General features: G+C 41.8%; 2 protein-coding genes across 2 annotated transcripts; both read left to right on the top strand.

Annotated features, from left to right (window-relative positions):
* The first annotated feature begins 7,148 nt into the window (after positions 1 to 7,148).
* Positions 7,149 to 15,561, top strand: vwa7 (von Willebrand factor A domain containing 7). Its single transcript, XM_084559536.1, has 16 exons — positions 7,149 to 7,619; positions 7,762 to 7,995; positions 8,120 to 8,216; positions 8,682 to 8,816; positions 8,919 to 9,114; positions 9,235 to 9,404; positions 10,185 to 10,297; positions 10,398 to 10,514; positions 10,927 to 11,145; positions 11,364 to 11,496; positions 11,704 to 11,856; positions 11,995 to 12,087; positions 12,188 to 12,471; positions 12,802 to 12,938; positions 13,146 to 13,305; positions 13,762 to 15,561. The coding sequence occupies exons 1-16, from the start codon at positions 7,377 to 7,379 to the stop codon at positions 14,320 to 14,322; spliced, it is 3,045 nt and encodes a 1,014-aa protein (XP_084415662.1). The 5' UTR covers positions 7,149 to 7,376; the 3' UTR covers positions 14,323 to 15,561.
* Positions 15,562 to 15,788: 227 nt separating this feature from the next.
* LOC311498778 (sodium- and chloride-dependent GABA transporter 2-like) lies at positions 15,789 to 23,269 on the top strand. Its single transcript, XM_084559508.1, has 14 exons — positions 15,789 to 16,010; positions 17,269 to 17,403; positions 17,986 to 18,126; positions 18,498 to 18,585; positions 18,988 to 19,120; positions 19,202 to 19,336; positions 19,414 to 19,517; positions 19,621 to 19,745; positions 20,866 to 20,978; positions 21,061 to 21,198; positions 21,350 to 21,452; positions 22,248 to 22,348; positions 22,464 to 22,634; positions 23,096 to 23,269. The coding sequence occupies exons 1-14, from the start codon at positions 15,866 to 15,868 to the stop codon at positions 23,222 to 23,224; spliced, it is 1,761 nt and encodes a 586-aa protein (XP_084415634.1). The 5' UTR covers positions 15,789 to 15,865; the 3' UTR covers positions 23,225 to 23,269.
* Positions 23,270 to 24,066: the final 797 nt, after the last annotated feature.

Genomic DNA, 24,066 nt, shown 5'->3' with positions numbered 1-24,066 from the left:
GCATTCAGTTATTACTGGCAGTAGAGTAGGCTGGCGCAGATCTGCTTCTGTGTATCAATCCTGAAGGTGAAGCCACTTTAATAAAACCCTCAGAGTCCCAGAGCATCTTTCTGCACGCTGCAACCCAACAGTCCATTTCCAGCTTCCACACACTCTGGTACACATGCTGCTGAAAGAGACAAGAACACAAACAGCTGATTTGAACCGTTACACTGTTAAAACAGCAGATGAGCTCTTAGTATTAAGGTCACTACCATTCTGAGCACTGAGCCATGACACAGCCTTCATAGCCAGAAGCTCCCACTCTTCCTTTGAATCCATCTTGAAACCATGAAGCCAGATCAGAGCCAGGATGGTGGCCCACAATTCCTCCTTGACCTAATTCACCAGATGAAAGAGAAACACATGGAACAGGCAGAACAAGAAGATGAAACTCAAAAGAATAAAATACCTCAATAGAAAATGTTGACCAGTGGTTCTGATCTATATTTCTACTAGTGTAGCATGTTATGCTAACTGTAATATTTCCTGTGTGCTTTATGAAACCAGCTTTAAAAACCGCCATTATTAATTTGTCTCATTGTCTTTGACAACAACCCACCAGTGCAGGTTTTGACTTTTCCACTTCCTCTCTGGTCTTCCCCAGTGCAGCAGCCAGAGCTGGATCAAGCAGCCAGGAGCCAGAGGCCTTCTGGAGGGAGATCAGCTGCAGCAGAGGGTCTTTCTGAGGCTGCTGGGGCTGAGTGGCTGTCTCCTCTGCAGCACATACCAAGTCAGAGGAAAAGAAGGAAAGATAAAAATATCCCTTTATTATTTTGGATGATGTGTCACTAATGATTTGCATTCATGTGTGTCATTTATTTCACAAGCCATTTGACTAATTTAATCATATAAACATCATTACTAAAACATTTACAGCATCCCAGTTGTTGTTGCTGTTCTCCAAACAAGCTGAAGAAATGGCATCCATCAGCCCGGAAGTATCTTTCAAGATGCACTTTGAATTACTGTGTCTTAATATATAGTTAAAAGATAACCACAGCTAGATGTTGTTAGTAAATATGTATATATAATTGAAGAATGTGAAGGTGGATGGTTTAGGTTTTAGACAAGGTGAAAACAAAAGGTGAAGTAGACTGCTCAAAACAATTTATGGAGCCCATTCTAATCAGAGTATAGCAGGTTTACCCTGAGCACATGTGTCAGATGTGAAAGGGTCTGGAGAACATTGTGCTGCCTGTAACATCATTCAGCATAACCAGTTTGGTGGTGGGTCAGTGATGGTCTGGGGAGACATATCCATGGAGGGATGCACAGACCTCTACAGCAGAGGTCTTCAAGAGGGGGTCCGCAGAGGTACTGCAGGGAGGGTCGCGAAAGTTTTGGTTGATTGGACTTTTTTTTAATATCCCATCTCTCCATCAATTTGGGGGTCCTTGGCCTGGAAAACATTGAAGACCCCTACTCTACAGGCTAGACAACAGCACCCTGACTACTATTAGGTATCAGGATGAAATCCATGAAACCATTGTCAGACTCTACGCTGGTGCAGTGGGCCCCAGGTTCCCCCCGGTGCACGACAATGGCCTCATGTGGCCAAAGTATGCCGGCAGTTCCTGGAGGATGAAGGAATCGATACTATTGACTGGTCCCCTCACTCGCCAGACATAAATCCAATAGGTCTGGGACATTATGTTTCGGTCCATCCGATGCTGCCAGGTTGGACCTCTGACTCTCCAATCAGATCTGGGAAGATACCCCAGGACACTATCCATTGTACCATTAGGAGCATGCTCCCACATTGTCAGACATGCATGTAAGCACGTGGGGGCCATACAAACTACTGAGCACCAGTCTGAGTTGCTGCAAAGGAATTTCAGTAAAATAGAGACGCCTGACAGCATCATTTTCATTTTCATTTTAAGGGTGTCTTTGAATTCAGCCCTGTGTAGGTTGATTATTATCATTTCCATCAAACAATGTGAGATCTTTTCGTTCCCAACACATTGCCCAGTCCATACCAGAATAGATAGCCAGCATGATTTTGTTCCCACTGAGATCTGATGTTTTTTTTTTGTTTTGTTTTGTTTTTTGAGCAGTGGATGCAGAAGTATTCTGTTACATATTCATGAAGCCAGTGAAACGTTTACTCACCGGACTTTGAATTAGTTACAGCCATCCTGGTGGAAGAAGCACTTGCTATCATCCCGAGAAAAGAGGGTAGGATATTGAACAATGTCATGAGTTGAGGATGAATACCAAACAATAGCCTGAACCTCTTAATGTATCAACTTACAAACAGTATTGACACTGGGTAGAGACTTTGGAGCAGAATTTGACTTCAAAGACATTTTAGAAGACATCTTTATGACATCCAGGTTTTTCTTTATACGAGAGAATAAACTTCGGATGCCTGCAGGTTTGTATCCATCAGAACCTGAAGGACTACACAAGACCACAAAATTAGCTTTTTGGTGAAATATCTCTTCATTATGTTGAACAGTATTCTCTGCAGTATAGGAATCAATATCCATGAGCATTTTTCACCTTGAGTGACTATGACCCACTATTAATCCACTGGCTGTGGTCATACTCATCAAGTAAAATGATCTCCTGTGCAATGATAAGGCTCTTTAATGCAGGACACAACAGCTTTATGACAGCTGTTTCTTCAAACTAGCCTTCTTTTACTAGAATAACAGTTTCGTGAGGTCGTCACCTGAAGTCTTTAAACAGTTCCCTCTTACTCTGAGCACTTTCTGGCCGTGTTTCCTTCACTCGCCGTTCAAGACTTCCCAAACCGTACAGTATATGTTGGGTTTAGGTCAGATGATTATTGAGGTCAGGTCATCAGATGCTGATGTTTCTCCTTCAGGTCCTACACAGCCTGGAAGTGGGTTTTTCACCGGTTATGGGTTCTATTCCTCCTTCATACTTCATGGTATGATATGAATGCTTTACCTTCTCTGAATGGACTCATCAGACCAAAGTCCAGATTTCTGCTGTTCTAATGTCTTTGTCTAAGCAGTCCTCTTCTTACTGTTGGTCTCCCTCAGAATTTGTTTCTCTACAGCAGCTTGACCATAAAGCCCTGATTCAACACTTGAAGTTCAGATATGTCTGCTACCCAAACTGGGAAGCACTGATGTGGACTGTAATCTGAGGTGCTGTTAACTGATGATCTCTGAACTCATCCTCTGCAGCAGAGGGAACTCTTGGTCTGCCATTTCTCGACGGTCCTCATGAGAACCTGTTACATCTCAGCATTTGACCTTCATGTTCTAAGTATCGATGGACTGTTGTTTCTCTTTACTTAGCCGAGTGGTTCTTGTTATAAGATTGATTACTACAGCACTTGAACTGTACACCAACACTACCTCAAAATAACACAACTAATGGTCTCAAATACATTCAGCAGACAAGAAACTCCACCAGATAACTTTTGCCTCAGAACTCTTCCAGGTGATGATTTCATGAAGATATTTTAAATAGTGCGCAAAGCTGTCATCAGGTAAACCATGGCTAAGATTTAAAACACGTTTTAGGTTGTTGGAGCCAGAGGCCTTCTGGAGGGAGATCAGCTGCAGCAGAGGGTCTTTCTGAGGCTGCTGGGGCCGAATGGCTGTCTCCTCTGCAGCACACACAGAACACACAAGTCAGAGGAAAAGAAAATCTTCACCAACACTACCTCAAAGTGTGCAAAGCTGTCATCAGGTAAACCATGGCTACTTTGAGGAATAGAAGGTTTAAAACATGTTTGGGGTTGTTTCCACTTTTTTTACTGCATAATCCCTTTTGTGTCTTGTCATAGTTTTGTGGTCTGAAGTATTGTTCTACACTGTAGAAAACAGCCAAGAAACTCCACTGGCTTCCTGTCAAATTCTGTATCAACTGCAAAATCCTGCTTCTCAACTTCAAGGCATTAAACAACCTCGCCCCTCAGTATCTCACTAACCTGCTCCAAATAAACATTCCTGCCTGCACTCCTGGGTCATCCTCATCACAACAACTCACCATCCCACCTGCTCGCTTGACCACCATGGGGTCCAGAGCCTTCTCCCATTCAGCCCCCTGCCTGTGGAACGCCCTCCCGGAATACTTAAAAAATTCAGACTCAGTCACCACCTTCAAATCTCAGCTCAAAACTTATGTATTCAGACAGGCCTACTCCAGTCTCACTTCTATCTCCCATTCTATCTGTCATTTGTATTTAACTATACGTTCTACATTATGCTTGTGTGTACTTTAATTGTGTTTTATTTGAACTATTTCGTGTATTTGAATTGTGTTTTATTTTAAACAATTTTGTACAGTGAGAGTCGTGAAAGGTGCCTATAAGTAAAATGTATTATTATTCTTATTATTATTAAAGTAAAATGCTGAAGGTAGAGTACTCGTCAGAGCAGAGCTAAAAGTTTGTGCAAAATATCAAAATAACAATTTCGGTTCAATTCAACAACAGTATAGCTACAATGCTATTTATGCCAATCAAAGAATGAAGTAAGAAGAGTGAATGGTCTAACCTCACTGAAACTTTGACAAATCATCTCACGTCACCTCAAAGACCTTGTTTTGTTAATAATCAAGTCTATGTCTACCTCCTCTACAGTGTTTTGGTTGGATGTTGTGAATGGGTTTTTCTGAACCATTTTCTCCACCACTTTCAAGCTGCAGAGCTCACCAGTAAGTCCTTATTTTCGACAGAAGGTACCAAACTGTTGATTCGTGTTTGGTTTTTGCAGCCTAGGGATGGTCTGTTTCACTTGCATTGAGAGCTCCCTTGATCATGTGTTTGCAGGTTCACAGGAACAGTTTCCAAAGTCAGCTGTACACTCACTTGAACTGAGGTTTCAAAATAGAGGAGTGTGTATAAAAATTAATTCATGCCTACCTAAGTGTTACGACCCAGCTTGAGAGGTGCAACACAAAGTGGAGACACGTGATGGAGTTGGAAAAATAAGGGTTTATTTAATAAAAAAAAAAAAAAAAAAATGACAAAAAGAACACAGGTCAGACATAGCAAGCCTCTGCAGCTGAAAAGTGATCCTCCTAGACTTCTTCACCAAGGCCTTTTATTCAGTCTTCTCAGGTGTGGCTGGTTAAGGTGATTAAGCACAAGCCAAAGACACTTGCACAGCCAGTGGAGGAGTGGAGGGGCGTAACACTAAACATTGTTGCTAACCATGTACACCCTTTCATGGGAACAGTATTCCCTGTTAGCAGTGGCCTTTTTCATCTGGACATTTCACCCTGCTACAAAGAAGATATGGTTCACGAATGGTCTGAGAAACATAGTTTGAGGAAGTGTTGACTTGGCCAATTCTAAATGAGCACAGATACGCAAAGTGCACAAATCGGCGCTTCAATTGTTAGTATTGCCTAGATCAAGCTCTGCAGTCTCTTAAGAGAGAAGTAGTTATAACCACACATGCTTGCATAGCCCCCCCCCCCCCCCACACACACACACACTAAGCATGAAGCAGAGCATGAAGTAGGCCACCAGAGTTGCTGACATATTTGTGTGGTTGATGTGTTAGACAGAAATGACACCGTGGTAGACTGCATGTTACCGCGGGTGAACAGGAAATATCACCTGCAGGATTCCAGTAAATTACGAGGTTCAGCAGATTAAGTCCCGCCTCCAGCATTTCTTTGTACAGGTTCATGTCACATGTTTTCTTGGTTCTGTCTGCCAACTTTACACAGACGATACAAATGCAGTCGACCTCCAATAAACAAAGCAACAAAACTTTAGTCTTATCGCTTAGCTTCCTTTTAACTTTTCAACTTAAACTATCAGTGAAACTCTATTCAAAGCTGGGGCCAAATTAGTGAAAAAAGCCGAAAAGTACCCCATCCTTCTTGTCCTTTTACCACATTCAGAACCAGTATCTGAAGTCCAGCACTGTCTATAGTGTTGGCTAGCAACTGATGCCCTTCTTTGCAATGCTACTGACAGTCTAGTGAGAAAACAAGTGGTAGTGGTGTTTGCGGTGGTGAAAGCAGTGATTTTGGTTTTTGTGAGGTTAAGAGAGAGTGATGGATGGCCGGCAAGGGGGTTGGGGTAGGCCTAAGTTGAACACCCCGGCTGGTAATATATGCGGCCCTATTGTGGGGATTCAATGCACCATGCAATAATGGGGGTTAAGGAGGGGCGAGAGGCTGTAGGGGAGCTATGACGAGATGTCTTCTGCCTCATGGCGTTGCCCCTCGCACTAAGTAACACACACACAAGACCACGCCGTGTCCACCATACCGTTATCTAAGTTCTTCTTCTGCTCACGTCGTGAGCCAGCAAGAGACAAGAACCCAAGGACAGATGAATTACGAAAGACTCAACAGTTTTGTTATGCAGACGGAAATGCTGTGGTAGTGGGAAAGAATCTACGCGGTCATATAAACATAAGTTTGTGGTGTTTCTCTGCAGTGTGAAGAGGAAGAGTCGTACAGCAGGTACTAAGGTGAGAACATTTTTATTGTAAATAGCGTTCTGCTTGCTAAGATACAAAGTGTACTTCAAAAGTAAATAACGTAGCATGCAGTAATCTGTCAAATTAAACCTTAAGGATGACACTTTTCCACTGTGATGATGATAATGATGAAAGTTGTGTGACAGGCTAAGCTCCAGATGCTATAAACGTTTTGTTGATGGGCACTTACTTAAACTGGACGGCAGTACACAAGTACGTATAAGGCAAAAGGAGGAGGAGACACTTGCAATTTAAGAGGCCATGCCAGTCATTTGAATCTGATTTCATGAAAGGAGGCTGGCAGAGTAGAGGGGGCAGTCGCTGATAGGCTTCGTGCTTTGTTTCACCCTCTCCCTTGTGAAAGCGCAGACTGTGAGAACAAAATCAGAGTATTGTGTCTGAATAAAGATGGCAAAGGACAATGGCAGACTCTGTACAGAACAGGCTGTGACAGATCTGACAAGGAGGTGTAGGGGGTGGTAGCAAGGAGTGGGCGATGACAGAAAAGGACACACGGATGACTGGCACAACATGAACAAATTAGCACAAAATTCTCTGCGACAATAGGGGTCCATAAAATCCATTCATTTAGCAAGCAGCAAATGCTTGTTTTATGTGACAAAATGTGGAAGCAGGCCAACATTTGGTGATGATTATTCAGTTCAGGCAAATGTCTGAAACAACAATATTCTCAATATGGATTTCTCAAAAGGCAACTACTGCATGCCATGTAGTGACTGGTGTCATGTGATGTATCTACGGAGCATTTCTGCAACAGTTTATGTTTACATCACGCATTTTAAAAGCAAATTAATATATTTTGTATTGCAACTGATGTCAAAAGTGGATTTTTCTTCTGTTTTATGCAGGTAGAATGTGATCTGTTGTGCTTTTCTCAAAGGCATAATGTCACAGAGCAGAGGAATGTGGGAAGGAAGTGGGAAGCAGGTGCACCACTTTATTGTTACTTACCTCCTCCTCATGGCTTTACCGTGCATGGGCTTCCTCCCCAACTTTTGGTCTGCAGTGTTCACCTTTTCATGGGGCTCGCACACACACCAGTACATTACAGAGCAGGCCATCCTCAATGTCACCCTGGAGACTCTGAGGGCCACCAATAACCACCAGGGAAACGATGCAGAGGGACAGGTGAGCCCATGTTTGAAGTCCATGCTTAGATGAGAGTATGTGTAAAACAGTAAAAAAAAAAAAAAAAAAAGTGAATTGCTCTTTTTCTTAATGTATTACACCGAATGTGATATCTGAACTCAGACATTTTATCCCCTCCCAGACCAGCCTTGGTCGTGCATTCTGGAGAGCTGTGGGAGAGGTGGTGAAGTTCAATGCAGATATGGACTTCCTGAGCTCCACCAGGTCTGACCCGGTCTACCACTTTGATTCAGAGCGTGTCGACAGCGCCATGGCGATGTTACGCCAGTTCTGGACTCAGGCTCTGCTCTCAGCACGGGCCAAACAGTACCAAAGTGCTCGTCAGAGCTTGGGTCGGCTATTTCATTCTCTGCAGGTACACTGTACACTATATATTTACGATTTGATAATGAGCAATGGGGTGAAAGTTGGCTGCTCTGGAATAATTTGATGATTACGGCTGCAGCATGTGAACGTGCATGAAATATCTTTCATGTCAGGACTTCTACAGCCACAGTAACTGGGTGGAGATGGGCCAGCGTTCCATTTACCACCACCTGCTCCAGCCAGATGAGCCTGCCATCCCAGTAGCTCATGGTAATTTACATCTGTGATCACACTAAAGACATTTTCTTTTTGTTCTTTTCGTTTTTTTTATTTTTTATTATTGCATACTTTAAAAGATGATTCTGCATTTTAAGTGGGCAGCATAAGACAATCTCTCTTTTCACACACTGTCACCAAAGTGTCTTGTTTATGTAGATACTTACCTCAGAGTGTTACTTCACAGAAACACCATGAACCTGAAGAGTGATGTGAAAACAACCCAGTCATTATTACAGCATGCCAACATTTTTATTTATTTATTTTTTTATCTCCAAAGGTTGGCATGTGATTGTTTTTCAGATTGCTTAGTGAGATATATCAGCTGTTGAACTAAAGTATCATGTCATTCAGTTTAAAAGACCTCCAATTCAAAGAGTGAAACCCCCCAAACATGCAAATTATGTAAAAGTAACGGTTTTAACCTTTGACCTAAGCTGTCATCTTGTCTGTCCACAGAAGACACTCCTACCTGTATGGAGTGCTTCAGTATTACCTGTCGAAACAACCTCCTGCAAAGACTGACAAACACACAGGAGGACTCCCAGCTGCTCACCACTGGCTACTTCGGCACCGTCCCCCAAAAACCTCAGGGTACAACTTCGGTCACTAGGTGCTAAAAAAAATAAAAAATAAATTGAATTCAGTCTGCAAAGTTTTAATGATGTTTTTTTTGTTTGTTTGTTTTTGTCTCAGGCAAATGTAGTCATGGAGGTATTCTAGACAGCAGCCGCCACATGGGGGCCAAAGGGGGCATCAACAAGGACAGCACCTCACCTCTCTTCTCCCCTCACCATTACCTCCATGTCGAAGCGGCTACTGTGGCTACTGAGGCCACCCTGGCAGTGCTGAGGGACCTCAGAGACTCTGTGGGCCACGAAACCTTCCTCAGGCAACTTCCACCCACTTTTATTATAATAATATACTGTATGCAGGCCTCCAGCTTCCCAAAAATATTATGTTCCAAGAGTTTGTTGAGTGTCTTTATTTCCTTTCAAACTTCCTTTAACAGGCTCTTCAGTGTGAAACAGGTTCCTGCACTGGTATTTGTCATAGACACCACAGGGAGCATGTTTGAGGAGATCACCGCTGCTCGCCTCAGGGCTCATTCTATCATCCAGAGCCGAGCCAGCCGTCCTGGGCAGACTGGCACCTTTCTGCTTGTGCCCTTCCATGATCCAGGTGAGAGTTTGTCACAGACAGTATAAGATTTGACAGATCTGCAAGAAGAGCTGAGCTGGGCCTTCCTAAAACTATCATATCATGAATGTATACTTTTCCAACGTGAGTTTTATGTTTTACTTGAATAATCGTTTAGTTTTAAGGTGACTGAATGTTTTTGGTATAATCTCAAGGTCATAGACCCTACTATAGCTACCTATACATTTAGGCTGTTTTTCCTTGGGCAGTTATACATTGTCGCTATAGCAACCATACGTTTCAGACCAGTGGTCTCCAGCTTTTGTCCGCTCATTTGTATCAGAGAGATTTAGTGCCGCTCCCAGATCACACACACATAATGATTGTGCACCCTAGTTTCAGTTTGTACATTAGCAAGAAACTTTTCAAGTCTGGTCAGAAATATGCGTCAGCAAAACCAAAGTTAAGGTGACTCTCCAGAAATACTTCCTTTTTCGATCCCGATGAATCATATGCACATTTACATTTCTCATTTTTTTGGGAAGAACATAAATAAAATCATTGCCTGAATATCAGGAAATTACATTTTCAGCAGCACCCGTAGTTTGAATAAGGTGAAGTGGACCAGAGATTGAGGAAACGCTTGATACCACTGTTATGTTTGTACAGTAAATATGAAGCTTCAACTAGTAACTGGTGATCTCAGCTGAAGCACATGATAAACAGTGGTTCTTTTTTGGTGTCATAAATAAACTATAGTAAAATAATAAAAAGTTTCCCTTCCATCATAATCTTATCATTTCTATCTACTGTAATCTGCAGGGGTAGGACCAGTGTATGAGACTGATGACCCGGACCAGTTCATGCAGCACATGGAGAACCTGATGGCCCTGGGAGGAGGAGACGAACCAGAGATGTGCCTCTCTGCAGTTCGCGTAAATCTAAATTGGGTGACGTGGAATGTGCATGTACAATATTCATGGATCTGCATGTAGCAGCTAAGTTCCACTCCTCCTGTGTGTTTTTTGTTTTTAGCTGGCACTCACTCACAGTCCTCCATTGTCAGAGATCTTCGTGTTCACTGATGCCTCCCCTAAAGACGCCCATTTGTTTGATGCGGTAAAGGCCCTCACCCTTGAGAAGCAAAGCAGGGTAGGTTTAACTTTAAAGAGAATGTAAAAGTCCACCATTGGATAAATCTTACATTCTCCAGTGTGATTCAGATGATCTGCAAAGAGAAAGATTGCAGTGAGGATGTACTAGATAGAAGTCTGGAGCTGCTCTCAACACACAGAGCCATGCTTTGCCACATTCTCTCAGACAGTCAGCTGGAACAACTATCTACATTACACACATTTAAAACTAATATAACACTTTCACCTGATGGCATTACCAGTTCAGACAAATTGTGACAGTGCATTTAATTTGCATATTATTGAGAAGTGTTCTATATTTGCAGATGCACTTTATATTGCTTTAAGTAAAAATGTATTGAGACCCAGGTTAAGCAAATTGCATTTTAGCATTCAGCTCATCCATCGCTCAAGTTCATATTGTCCCAAAGGTAACGTTTCTCCTTACTGAAGACCCGAACTATGCGACAAAGTGGGATGGGAGGACGAGGAGGAGGAAGAAGAGGGGGAATAAAGAGCCTTTGTCCCCGGATCGTTTCTCTCTCTACTCGTCCCTGTCTGCCCTGTCAGGCGGACTGACAATATTCACCACCAACTCTGACATCCACAGGGTCTCTGCCATACTGGAGGACAACACAGCTGCTGACAAGGTACTGACAGCAAGATGCATTGTCACGAGATGGTCACTGTTATTAACTTCTCCAGTCATAATGCTGTGGCTGATCGGTGTATATTATAGACATATAATAGAGACAATGGCATTTAGAAAACCAAAGCACTGATCATCAGTAGAAGTTTTTAATTTTTTTCCCCCCATATTAATCATTTTGTTGAGTCATTTTCACATCTCTTTCTACTTCCACCTCAGGTAACTCTCCTCCATGTGAAAAGTGACCAGGAGCTGATGTCTGTTCATTCGTTCAGTACTGACAGCTCAGTAAAAACCGTAACCCTACATGTCACTGGCACTATGATAGAGTGTGTCCTCACCAGCCCATCAGGTAACTGGCACGTCAACATTTCCAAATATCTCTGTTAGCACAAAGGTGCATTAGAAGCTCTATAAGCTGATTATGATTTTGAGAATCACAATGAACTTTGTACCTGTTTGAAATTGTTCATTCCCAGATGCAAAAAAAAAAAACCCTCTTCTTTGTGTTAGATGATAAAATAGGCCCACCTCCTCACATTCCTCCTCTTCTTGCCAGAACAAACCCAGTCTGTGTTGAACGAGCGAGGCCCTTTGGCAGAGCTGGAGCACTTCCAGGGTCTGTACCGCATCAGCCTGCTTCCTCCCATACAGTCTGGTCAGTGGAAACTCCAAGCCAAGAGTGACGGACACCTCACATTAAATGTAATAGGTAAGAGAATATATATATATATGTTGAGTATGGCGTCAAGCAGATCCACTGATGCACAATTACTGGTGCATTTCTTGAAATGTGACTGCAATACCAGAGTGTAATGAGACAAACAATGGTCTGTGTTTTGACCACAAGGTGACAGCAGTGTTGATTTCCTGTATTACTTTGCCACACTATCCAATGAGACACACCCAGGTCTGTCCAAAGTGGAGGGTAGTCCTGTAGCAGGTGAGGGATTTGGATTTTCTTACATTTGTAACAATGATCAAATGACATCTGGAGGATGTGCCGGCCATCTGTCAAAAGCATTGCTCCTTGTTATTTCCAGGTGTCCCTGCCTTTTTGGTGGTGGCTGTTACAGGCCTGACTTCAGATGAGGAGGTATCTTTTAGTCATGCAACGTTGCTGGGAGTTAAAGGGGAGGTCCTTCAGCAGGTGAAGCTGAACTCCTCCTCATCTTCATTATCCTATTCCTTGGGAGAGCTGGTTGGAGTGGTGGACTCTGTTCCCAGAGTTCCCTTCTGTGTTGGACTCACAGGTAAAGACAGCAGAGGAAACAAGCTGGAGAGGGTTTCCACGGAGACGGTGCAGCCCACTCACGTTCAGATACAGGTAATCAGATGCAGGATGTATTCTTATAAACAACATAAACAATAATGAAAAGTGTTGTTGAAGGTGTCATTAACTCAGACCTTTAGCCTTTTGTTTTGTTTTGCATGGCCCTCAGTTTTAGTGTTTCTGTCCAGTTATTTAAATACACATTAGGTAACCTTTTTTAGGGTTTGAGAAGCCAGAACTGAGAAATGATGGCTGGATGTAAAAATACTGCTGCTTCATCTGTAACTATGGACAACAATGAAGCATTAAACAGCCAAACTGCATTTTGCTTTCCACTGTCAGCCAGAGTCCACTAAAAGGAGTTTTACATCTTTATCTTTTCAGGTGTTGTCTGCCTCGCGCCTTGTACCTGGTCACAGCACAATGGTGGACTTTGACATCCTCAACCACGGTCCTGCTCGGCTCTTTGATTTGACCGCTGATGACGACCGTGGATATCTTGACACCAGAGGGCTGCACGGGTACATAGAGTAAAAGTTAAATAAATAAATGACTAAACAAATGCCTGCCTCTGAATAAGGTTTTAATAAATGAGCAGCAAAGCACTGATCTTACCGTTTAGTTTCATTTGCATCAAAGGCAGATGCATGAATACTTGGAATAAACATTTCTTTTGATGTTGACTCTAAATAAGGGTTTAAATTAGATTTTTTTTTTTTGTCCTTCAGGATCAACGTTACAGAACAAGCGTCTTTTCCTGGCCAGGTGAACATCCACACTCCTGCCACAGCTCGGGGAGGAGAGACTGTGACGCTTACACTCACTGTGCATGCTCGCGACTCTTCAGACTCAAATTATGCAGTGGCCTATTTGACTGTGGTACCACCGGTGAGCATTAACTAGTAGGATAGTCTCTCTGGAAACTTAACTCATTTGCCAGTTCATTGGGTACACTAGTAAAATTGAATGCATTCTAATTTAACAGTCTTAAATTTGTGAAGGTTTAAAACCACTGAATTGTATTGTGTTGTACTGACACGTTTCTATTATTTTGGCATCCCTGTTTTAGTCAGTGGGCTAGACTAAAGAACAGAACCACTTGTGTTTAATACATCACAGTTTAACAGCACCACAAACTAAATCCTCCACAATGATTATATAGTTGAATTACCACCTTTATGATGCTGTTTAACATACAATGAACATACATTTTCACCAGTGTACCTAATGAACTGAATACTGAGTGTATGTTATTTTAAGGAAACGTTTCTGTGCTTTTTGCATGTTCAAATCCTTCCTGCATGATGGAAGATTTTTCTGTGTATGACACATTTTCTCCTATAGGATGCCGACACATCCCCACCATCCTGCTCTGCGGCACGAGTTCAGTCTAACTGTTTTTCTGTTTGCAACAACTCAACCTGGAGCGTGTCTCTGGCTGTGTCAGATAACGGTCGCTCTGGCCTGGCTGCCATCCAGCTGCAGAGGGGTGAAGGAAATCTGACCTTATTCCACAGCCCTTCACCCACTCAGGATAGCCTCAGAGAGGCCCAGCCTGGCCTTGACCAGCAACAACAACAACACGGGGACAAATCAACCAGTGGAGGGCACCATCATCACCACTACATGGCCAGATTACAGACAGGAGACCCACCTTTAAATATTTCCGAATGGTTTGTGGGGTCATCTCAGCCGCTGTGGGTGAGGTACACATCCAGCTGCTGCTCTGCTCAGGCAGAAATGCTGGTGTGGGACATGGCTGGAAACATGAAACGCTGCCATCTAACATCTGACCAGCAGAGGCAGCCAAAAGACAAACATACAGAAACAAGTGGAACTGGACAGATAATGGTGGAAGGCATCTTTTTCTTCTTGTTAGGCCTGCTGTGGTCTACTGTGCTTTAGGTTTACTGTGATTGAAATGTTTTGCTGGTCAAAATTGTATATGTACAGTATGTGTTGATCACTGGATTCCAGCATGTCATGCAAGGAATGAATCAAAGAAAATTGAAAGCTTGTCCTGTTTGTACTCAGTGCAAAGAAATGCTACTATTGCTTAAGTGTGTTGCTGTCATTCTTACAGTGGTGAGAATAAGATAAATAAATATTGCAAATTGAGAATTTTTCAATCATTTATTTTTGTGTTGTTCTTTTTTGTTTCAAGGTGCACAGATTAACAATCCTGCAGTTCTGCACAGTGATACAATCTTGAGTATTAACACAAGTCAAACCCTATAAGTACATCACACACATGCACAACATATATTACTTACAAGAACGGGCGAAACCGGCATTTGATGGTTCCCCAATACCTGTAAACGTAAGCATAATATGTTTTTTGTCAGTGGGAACAGTGGCCTCTGTAGCAAAAAGGGATAATTACAGGAAATACTGTGCATTGAATAGAGAGGTAGTAAAGTGTAATTTACTATCCTTATGACAAACTGTGACATTCTATAATTACAAAACTCTTAAACTGAGAAACATCTTATGTGTAATTCATGGCACAACTCAGATGGGTTCTAAAAAGTACTGCTGGTACAAAGTACTGAGAATACCAATACTTCTAGTTGATCCATATTTGGCAGTGTGTGACAAAGTGCTGTAAAAAATGTTACACACTTCCCACAGATTGTTTACGATAGATCCAAGAGTTAAATAAGTGTTCTACATTGCAGTTCTGATTTCAAAGCCTTTCTTTTAAGGTGAAATAGCTTCACATTGTTGCTCCAATTGCGTGACAAATATTGAAAAGAGGCTACTGACAAAATTTCATAATTTACTACTGACCTTTACCATTTCTGCCCTCACACTGTAATTTGCAGCGGTGTCCAGTGGTGTCTTTTGGTTTGTAGGAGAGGACACGAATACTCAGACCTCAACAGCCGTCCTCAGGAAGGTAAGCAAGAAAACATAAAACATAAAAGGGAATTTTGCACAGCAGGAATTGACACACTTTAGTTTAGATTCTAACTGAAACATCACACATAGCATAAGAACATACAGAAAAACCATCTGGCTTTAGGATTTTTCCCTGAATTAACTGCTTTAGTCACGCTTGTTTAATGAATTGACATTCACTGTCAGACACGATAGGCCCGTTATGAGGTAGTACTGCAACACACAGAAATGCTCATCCTTTCTATAACCAATGCAATTTGAGGAACACATGAGAGAAGAAATCTCTGAAATCCTTTTTATTTCTGTGTGAAAGCTGATATCTAAGAGGCAACACTACATTTGTATAAACACCGCCCATGGAGACGAGCAGCTAACCATTTGAAATGTATTCTCAGCCTGGAGATAATTTACATTTCCACTGAAAACTGATTAACCTGTCTGGCAGTTGCTCATTACATGACACAGAATTAGTAGTCAGTATCAAGGCACAGAAAACCTGGGCAAGAAGCATACAGGTCAATAGGAAGTTTGGTAAGGTCAGTAAAATATGGCCAAAAAAGACATGAAAGCAGAGGTGGAGGAGAGAGGACACTGGGCGAGCAAGGTGGAGTTTCTCCTGGCTGTGGCAGGAAATGTGGTCGGCCTGGGCAACGTGTGGAGGTTTCCTTATCTGTGTTACAAAAATGGAGGGGGTAAGCAAACACGAAGCTCTATGTACACTTAAAACTTATATTGACCATACTCATGTTGAGTTTACTCAACGCAATTATATTCAGTTTACTAACCACAACTAACATGACCAAGGCCCGCCAGTTTTATCAGTGTGAAGGATTCAGATAAATACAACTTATGTAAGCTGTTATTATGCAAGATGTTTTTGTGACTGGGAGCTTTGAGCAACAACATTAAAGAAGTGCAACAGTACAAGATTTGGTAGGCCTGCTATTATCAGCTACTTAACACTCCAACTGCAAGAAGTTCTGTATGTGGTGCACAGGTTTTAATTGTACAAATCTAAAAGACATATTTTAAGTATAAGTTGAGCAGCTAACATCAAAACCTCCTTACACTTAAAACTGATTAAGTTGAAACTTATTCCAACTCTCTACCACCATGTCTGAATCAAGAAATGTTTTAAAAAGCACTGAAAAGTTACATATTAACTAAATCTGTTGTATTATCATTTGTGATGTCTGTGTGATGAAATTACTCCTCAATAAGCGTTCCAAAGATATTAAATTATGCAAACAGCCATGCACAAGCCAATGTGCATGTGGAGAAATTGGAAACCGCAAATGTCCTGTATTTTTGGCAGACAGACTACAAAAAAGGCATTCTTGTCTTCGGATTTGTTACTTCTCTAACCAGCAGTGCAAAGTCCCATGCTGTTCTGTTCTGAGAAGTGGATGAGCATATTCTGTCCTAGGATTAGGTCTTGACTAAGAATCAAAACCTAATCCTGGGTTCATGCTCTCACAGGAAGAATTCACCTCTTAAGAAAAGACATCTTTGCTGAAACCCTGACACAACATTTTTAAAGAAATTCAAATCTTGGGGTGTTGGGTTGGGGTGTGAAGAACATGCGCTAAACAACAAATGACACTGTGTCCCTAGAGTCTGCTACGAACAGTTTGTACTCAGGATTATTCAGACTTGATATCTTAGCTGACTTTGGCACACAAACATGAGCCGAACATTACTAAATAACTTGTGTGACATGACATGTACAAATATACAGTTTTAAATTATAACCCATAGTTTACCAACTCAACAGTGAATGGCAACAGATTGCTGTGAGTGCATGGTACAGTAACAGAGAGTGACTCTTTGAGAACATACAGCACATGAGCAAGGACTGTATCACAGCACCACGTTGGTTCAGTTCATCTGTAGCGCTAGATATGATTGTGATTACATTTCGGTGCACTTTCTGGTATCTTGTTCATTCAGGTGCATTCTTGGTGCCGTATCTAGTATTTGTGGTGACCTGTGGCGTACCCCTGTTTTTACTGGAGACAACAGTAGGTCAGTACACCCAGGAGGGCGGCATCACCTGCTGGAGGAAGTTATGCCCATTGGCACAAGGTATGCCTTTCATGACACCATTGTAAAAGAGCAAAGAAAGCAACATCATACTACTACTTCATACTGTACATTTGTACAGTATTATATACAAATCCAACAAAGGCGTAGTGTGTGTACGCATGGGACAAACTTGAATACAATCGATGGAAGACACATTTTCCCCTCCACGGTAGAAAAACAAGGCAAACATTCACATTCAAGTAGCTGAACCTCATGATCTCTGTGACCCTCAGTCCAATGGCAAAATAAATAAGTAACTCTTAACGAAGTTAGTGGGAACTTTTTGCAGTTATATTACTAAAAGTCCACTGACTTAATATTTAAAAATCTCATGTTTAAAGGTCTTGGGGGGATAAAAAATGTCTCTCTTGTAGAGATGTACGATGCATGCTAAATCAGCTCTTTTACAACTCTGAAAGTAACTTTTCGGGCTTGAACAAATATAGCCTACAAATGCATTCCTTCTCAAGAAATTTTACTAGACAGGTTCATGTTCCTACAAGCAGTTTGGGTAAAGGATAAAGAGAGGTTTTTGTAATGTTTGTCTCTAACAAAATATGAATGCCAAATCTGGCCCTGCAGGTATAGGCTATGGTGGACAGTTGATCCTCCTCTACAGCTGTATGACGTACATCATTATTCTGTCCTGGGCTCTGCTCTACCTCATCTTCTCCTTCAGCCCCCAGCTACCCTGGGCTAGCTGCAGCAACTACTGGAACACAGGTGAAGGACAAACATCGTGTCACTAACCCATAAATTTAGCACTTAGATGAAAGTGCCCTTGCATGTTCTCCCTGTGCCTGCGTGGCTTCTTGCCATGTCCAAAGACATGCTCATTAGGTTAATTGGTGATTTTAAATTGGTCGTATGTGGTGGGATAGGCTTCAGCGCGACCCTCCAGAAGACAAACGGTTACAGAAAATGAATGAATGAACGAATGTGCCCTAAGATCTGTAGCTGCCATGGGCCCAAATCAAACCTTCATGACAAAATTCCAAAGAACACACAAGTATAACTGACTGTTGAATCATTTTAAATTATGAATCATGTTACCCAGAAATCTTGATTGAATGTTTTCCCCACCATCCTTTCAGATGACTGCGTCGACTTCATATCTAGAAATGCCACCGTCCCACGGACCAACCAGACAAACTCCACATCTGCTGCCACAGAATTCTGGGAGTATGCCAAAGCACTATTTTGTTGATATCTAAAGGATCAGTGTGTAGGATTGAGTTGCATTTAGCAAACGAGTTTGCCACCCCTTACCCTTCTCGTTCCAGTCTATAGGAGAACCTACATTGGCCGTCAGTTGCCAGTAGAAATTCTACAATCATGTATGTCCATTGTGGGCTACTGTAAAATCATGCTGGGCTTCTTTGACGAGGACCAGCTCCCTGGGTAGATATCAAGGGCTCATTAAAAACGAATGAAAAGACAATGGCAAACATTTGTGAATTCCATATGCGATTTATGCTAATATATCTCCCCAAATGTTGCACACTGGTCCTTCAGTGTCAGACAAAATATGCTCCACACAAAATTCCTCATAAAACATTTTACCTTCACGTTCTTCACCTCTAGACGGCGAGTGCTGGCTATCTCAGGGGGCATTGAGGAGACAGGCAGTATCAGGTGGGAGGTGCTGTTGTGCCTCATTGTTATGTGGATCATCTGCTACTTTTGCATCTGGAAAGGGGTGAAGTCCACAGGAAAGGTACTTATGTCGGCTGCAGAGCAGTGAAATGTGTCTACAGTCTATTCTCAAATGCATCTAATGTGTTTGGATTTTTTCCAGGTGGTGTATGTCACTGCTACCTTCCCCTATGTGATGCTGTTAATTCTTTTGATTCGTGGACTCTCTCTTCCTGGTGCACTACAAGGAGTGGTGTATTATCTTCTGCCAGAAACCTCACGGCTCACAGACCCTCAAGTAGGAGTTTAACAGTGAATTTTAACAGTATAGAGTACATGTGGACAAATGTACCCACTGTTGCTGTGTTGGAGCAGGTGTGGATGGAGGCCGGGGCTCAGATCTTCTTCTCGTACAGCATTGGGGTGGGCTCCTTGATTGTGCTGGGCAGCTACAACACATACAACAACAACTGCTACAAGTGAGGATTCAGCTCAATGTTTAATTGCAGGAGTCTCTAAGTTGACATAAACCTTTGTGGAATAATGAACTATGTCAACCTAGTGCACTTCCATGTTCTGCAGAGACTGTCTGTTGCTGTGCTTGCTGAACAGCGGCACCAGTGTCGTAGCTGGGTTTGCAGTCTTCTCTGTGCTGGGATTCATGGCTCATGAGCAGGGCGTTCCCATTGCAGAAGTGGCCGAGTCAGGTACATATTCACAGACATGCATCCTCATCTTCTTGGAGCTTGGTACTTTCCTTTCTTGTCATTTTGTCCACAGAAAAACTGTCAGGTGGCTCAGGATTGTGGGATTGTGAGTAAAAAAAGTATACACAGTACGCAGCATATCTAGAGAAAACTCCACTCAAGTGATCATACAGTGTTGGGTAACTATACCAACTGTTCCCAAAGCGATGCAAGCGACATAAACTTTGTATCGAAGCCTTCCATTATCACAAGTTGTTTTAGAGTTAATTAATGACTAAAGCCTTTGCTGTCATCTTGTGGACAATCAAAGTCATGATCAGCTCAACTGGCTGGCACAGCTCCAATATTAAATACATTCTCGCTGTTGTATTTAGGGGAGACGTTCATTCAGACCAGTGTGTAAATCACAACAGGCTTTGCTAATTCCGTCGCCGTACTGGGAGTTTGGATTTCTGCTGTGAGATATTGAGATGTTTTTTTGTTTTTTTTTTCAGGCGGCTTGTACATATGTTTGATCGTACACAAATAGTTCCCTTAGTCTTTATTTTTGGAGTTTTTACTCAAGTGTAAATGGTATTCTGACAGCTTTAAAAGAAGAACATGTACACAATACCCACAGGTATTTACACAGATCAGGCATAACATTATGACCACCTTCCTAATATTGTGTAGGTCTCCCTTGTGTCTCCAAAAGTGTTGTGACTCATCAGAGAATGGACATGGGCCTTCTGAGGGTGTCCTGTGGTGTCTGGTAACAGAATATTGTTGGTGGGGGCCTTTGGGTCCTATGGGTTGAGGGGAGGGGCCTCTGTGGATCATCCCACAGATACTGGATCAGTTTGGGATCTAGGGAATTTGGAGGCCAGGTCAACACCTTGTGCTGTTCTTTATGTTTTTTGAGTTGTTCCTAGCCCATTCTAAACCAGTCTTAAAGACCACATTTCAAGCAAAAAAAAAAAAAAACCCTCATAGGATTTTAAATTTGCATTCAGTACTTGTGAAGAGGTTTCCTGTGTCAGGTTGTACCTCCATGTTCCCTGCCTCCATAGTCCCTGTAACCTTGGGACAATGAGAAGATAGTTGTTTATCAGTCTAGCTTCATTCTGATATTGCCTTCCAGGTCCAGGCTTGGCGTTCATTGCGTATCCTCAGGCTGTGGCCATGATGCCTCTGCCTCAACTGTGGTCCATCTGTTTCTTTGTCATGCTCATTCTCTTGGGCCTGGACACACAAGTAAGACGCACATACTGTGCAGATGAACTAGACAATTGCATTTGGAAATTTATATTTTCTGTTTTGTCCATACTCTGCACAGTTCGTCGCCATGGAGGTGGTGATGACGTCCAACATAGATATGTTCCCCAAAGTAATGCGCAGGGCAGGCCGGCGGGAGAGATTCCTCCTCCTCTTCTGCCTAATATGTTTCTTCTCTCAGCTTGTCATGATCACTGAAGTCAGTATTTTATGTTATATCAGCATTTAAATCAATAAGACTCTTATTCTGACTTATAAAAGTAGATGTTAGCTGGAAAAGGCTTCCAGACAATCCAGGAAGGAAAACTAATGAATATCAAGTAAACGTCTCTGTCCGCTGTTGTTTCTAGGGAGGGATGTATGTGTTCCAGATGTTTGACTACTACGCTTGTAACGGAGCCTGCATCCTCTTTCTCTGTGTGTTTGAAACTCTGGCGCTGGGTTGGATATTTGGTAGGTATGCTGTTGTCTTAAGAGAATAGTTATTTTTACATCTTCAACTTCCTGGTTACCTGGCAGCCAGATGACCACCTTAATGACACGATTAGGATTATTTTTATTAGATTGGACAATGATACAGCTGAACAACAGAAAACATTATAGCATTGTTTTCAAAAACTGCGCAGTACTTTGTACGACTGGTAAAATGATATTTTATGTGGAAAAAAAGAGTGGATGTTGGTGAAGGTTACCAGTCATCAAGTCAATCAAGTCATGATGGGTTTCTCAAAGACTTTTTGACACTCACCCAAGTAGCCTCTTTAGCTCTAAATAACTGGTGGAACAACAGTGGGTAGTGCCCACCTGGAACTGACGTGACTAGGGTCTGTTAATGGCACAATGCTCACCTGTGATTTTGATCCTTTGATTCTCTTTTTCCTCACAATGAATGGCACTCCAACGTCCAATTAATGGTTAGACACTCCAGACTGTGGGAACACGTTGAACTTTTTGGTTAGAAATGTTAAGACCGTGTTGTAAATTATTGATACATTAGTGGAAAAAAGAAGGATCAAAACAAATTCCTCCAATCACAAGTGACTATTCGGTCTTTAACAGACCCTAGTCATGTGAGTTTCAGGTGGAGGACAACCACGAATGTACCTAATAAAAACCTGGACTCCCTACGAGTCATTTTGAACTGAAGAAGCTACTGAGTAGTTGTTTTGTTTGTTTATTTTCTGGATTCTTCCTTAACACTGGATCTGATTAACGAATATTTTTTATCCAACCCCATCTTCTATCAAGGAGCAGATCGGGTATATGGCATCATTAAGGACATGACGGGGGTGAACGCTAACCCCTTCTTCAAAATCTGCTGGCTCTACCTCACACCACTGGTCTCACTGGTGAGCTGGGATTTCAGTTTTGGCATGGTCATTTTAGACAACATATCTACCCTGAAGTTATCATCAGACTCATATTACTAAACTGTCTCATTTCTTTTTTTTTTTTTTTTCTCAGGGCTCTTTTATATGTTCTTTAGTTGAGTACCAACCACTGACCTATAATCGCTGGTACGTGTATCCAGACTGGGCATACGTTTTGGGTTGGATCCTGGCCCTCTCGTCCATCCTGCTTGTGCCAGGATGGGCACTGTATAAGCTGGGCACTGGAACCGGGACCCTCACTCAGGTGGGAACTGTGGAATGAATTATTATGACGACACAATTAAAGAAAAAAGTAGAATTTTCTCATTTTGATCAGTTGAAATGGACTGGCTTCATAGCTCATGGACCATTTTAACCTGATCAAAACATGTGCAACAAATAAATGTGGACATGAGTGGCCTCTCACTAATTGTATAAAAATCTCATTTATGTGCTTTACAATCCCATTTCAATGAAAATCAATAAGCAAAGCAGGAACTCATGCAGGACGTGGAATTTGAAAGTGTGCCAGTGAAAGAAATCAAGGAACGTATATAGTGAAAGATTATCATATCTGTACAGTATACTCTTTAACTGGCTCAAAGGAGCTTGTAATAGTGAGTTATGGGGAGATGGGCCCTTGTAGTAATGTAGCTAACACACACTGTATAATGCTATTATTTTGCACATGGGAATAACTGCTGAAAATATTCCTATGTTTCACAGCGTATCCATCACCTGTGCCAACCTGACCACGAAGGCTGCATGACCCAAAAGAAAGAAAGTGAGCTGCAGGACATCGAGATGGAACACCTGCAACATTTGACTACGAACTGTATGTCAAACATCTCCTGATCCAATACTCCTAAGCTTCTGCATTTATGTGTCCAACAACAAAGAGTGGACTCTGCTTTTTTGACTGTATGTAATTAAAAAGCAAGGCTTTAATCATGAAAAAGTAAATGCCATTTTGATATGTAAAACAGGACAAAAAAAGATTTGATTCAAAAGTTGTTAAGAGTTTTCAGACAAACTGATCTACAGTTTAATAAATGAATGGAAATAATGGAAGAAATTACAAAAAGATTAGATAGTAAGATAGATTCTAAGTTGGTTAGTACAGCTACTTTATGCACAAATTTTTTACATATAAATTAATTCACTTGTAATTTACTGTATCACCTGTGGGTTCCAGTGGGTCAGGCGTGTACATACTCTAAGTGGACTGTGCCTTTAAACTTCTGACTGGTTAATTGAGATCATTTGAATCAAGTAGAAGTGTACCTGTAGATGTATTTTAAGACCTACTGTCAGTCAGAGCTTCTTTGCTTGACATCATGGAAATATCAAAAGAAAACAGCCAAGACCTCATAAAAATAAATAAATAAATAAAATACATTAATTAAAAAAGTTGGGTTCAGCCTGGGGAGCAGTTTCCAAATGTCTGAAGGTACCCTGTTCATCTGTCCAAATAATACTGATGCTAGTATACCAAGTATAAATAAGTATGTAAATATACCTTGGGAAGGAAGGAGGAGACTCCTGGAGATGACTGCACTTTAGAGCGAAATTGAACCCAAAACAAAAGCGAAGGACTTTGTGAAGACACTGGAAGAAACAGATACAAAAACATCACAGTCATACATTTGGGTGATCTGGAGTCAGTTGCTTAACATTTATCCTTATTTTATTTTTTC

The sequence above is a fragment of the Chelon labrosus genome, assembly GCF_963514085.1.
Source record: "Chelon labrosus genome assembly, chromosome: 13".
Classification (NCBI taxonomy): domain Eukaryota; kingdom Metazoa; phylum Chordata; class Actinopteri; order Mugiliformes; family Mugilidae; genus Chelon; species Chelon labrosus.
The sequence above is the reverse complement of the archived record's forward strand: the minus strand, read 5'-3'. Positions and strand labels throughout refer to the sequence as shown.

Bases quoted from the DNA above. Each gene is read 5' to 3' on its own strand.
- vwa7 (XM_084559536.1), top strand. From the start codon at position 7,377: ATGTCACAGAGCAGAGGAATGTGGGAAGGAAGTGGGAAGCAGGTGCAC. The intron at 7,620-7,761 runs GTGAGCCCATGT...ATCCCCTCCCAG, and splicing joins GAAACGATGCAGAGGGACAG to ACCAGCCTTGGTCGTGCATT. The intron at 8,817-8,918 runs GTACAACTTCGG...TTTTTGTCTCAG, and splicing joins CGTCCCCCAAAAACCTCAGG to GCAAATGTAGTCATGGAGGT.
- LOC311498778 (XM_084559508.1), top strand. From the start codon at position 15,866: ATGGCCAAAAAAGACATGAAAGCAGAGGTGGAGGAGAGAGGACACTGG. The intron at 17,404-17,985 runs GTATGCCTTTCA...CTGGCCCTGCAG, and splicing joins GTTATGCCCATTGGCACAAG to GTATAGGCTATGGTGGACAG. The intron at 19,746-20,865 runs GTACATATTCAC...ATTGCCTTCCAG, and splicing joins TGCAGAAGTGGCCGAGTCAG to GTCCAGGCTTGGCGTTCATT.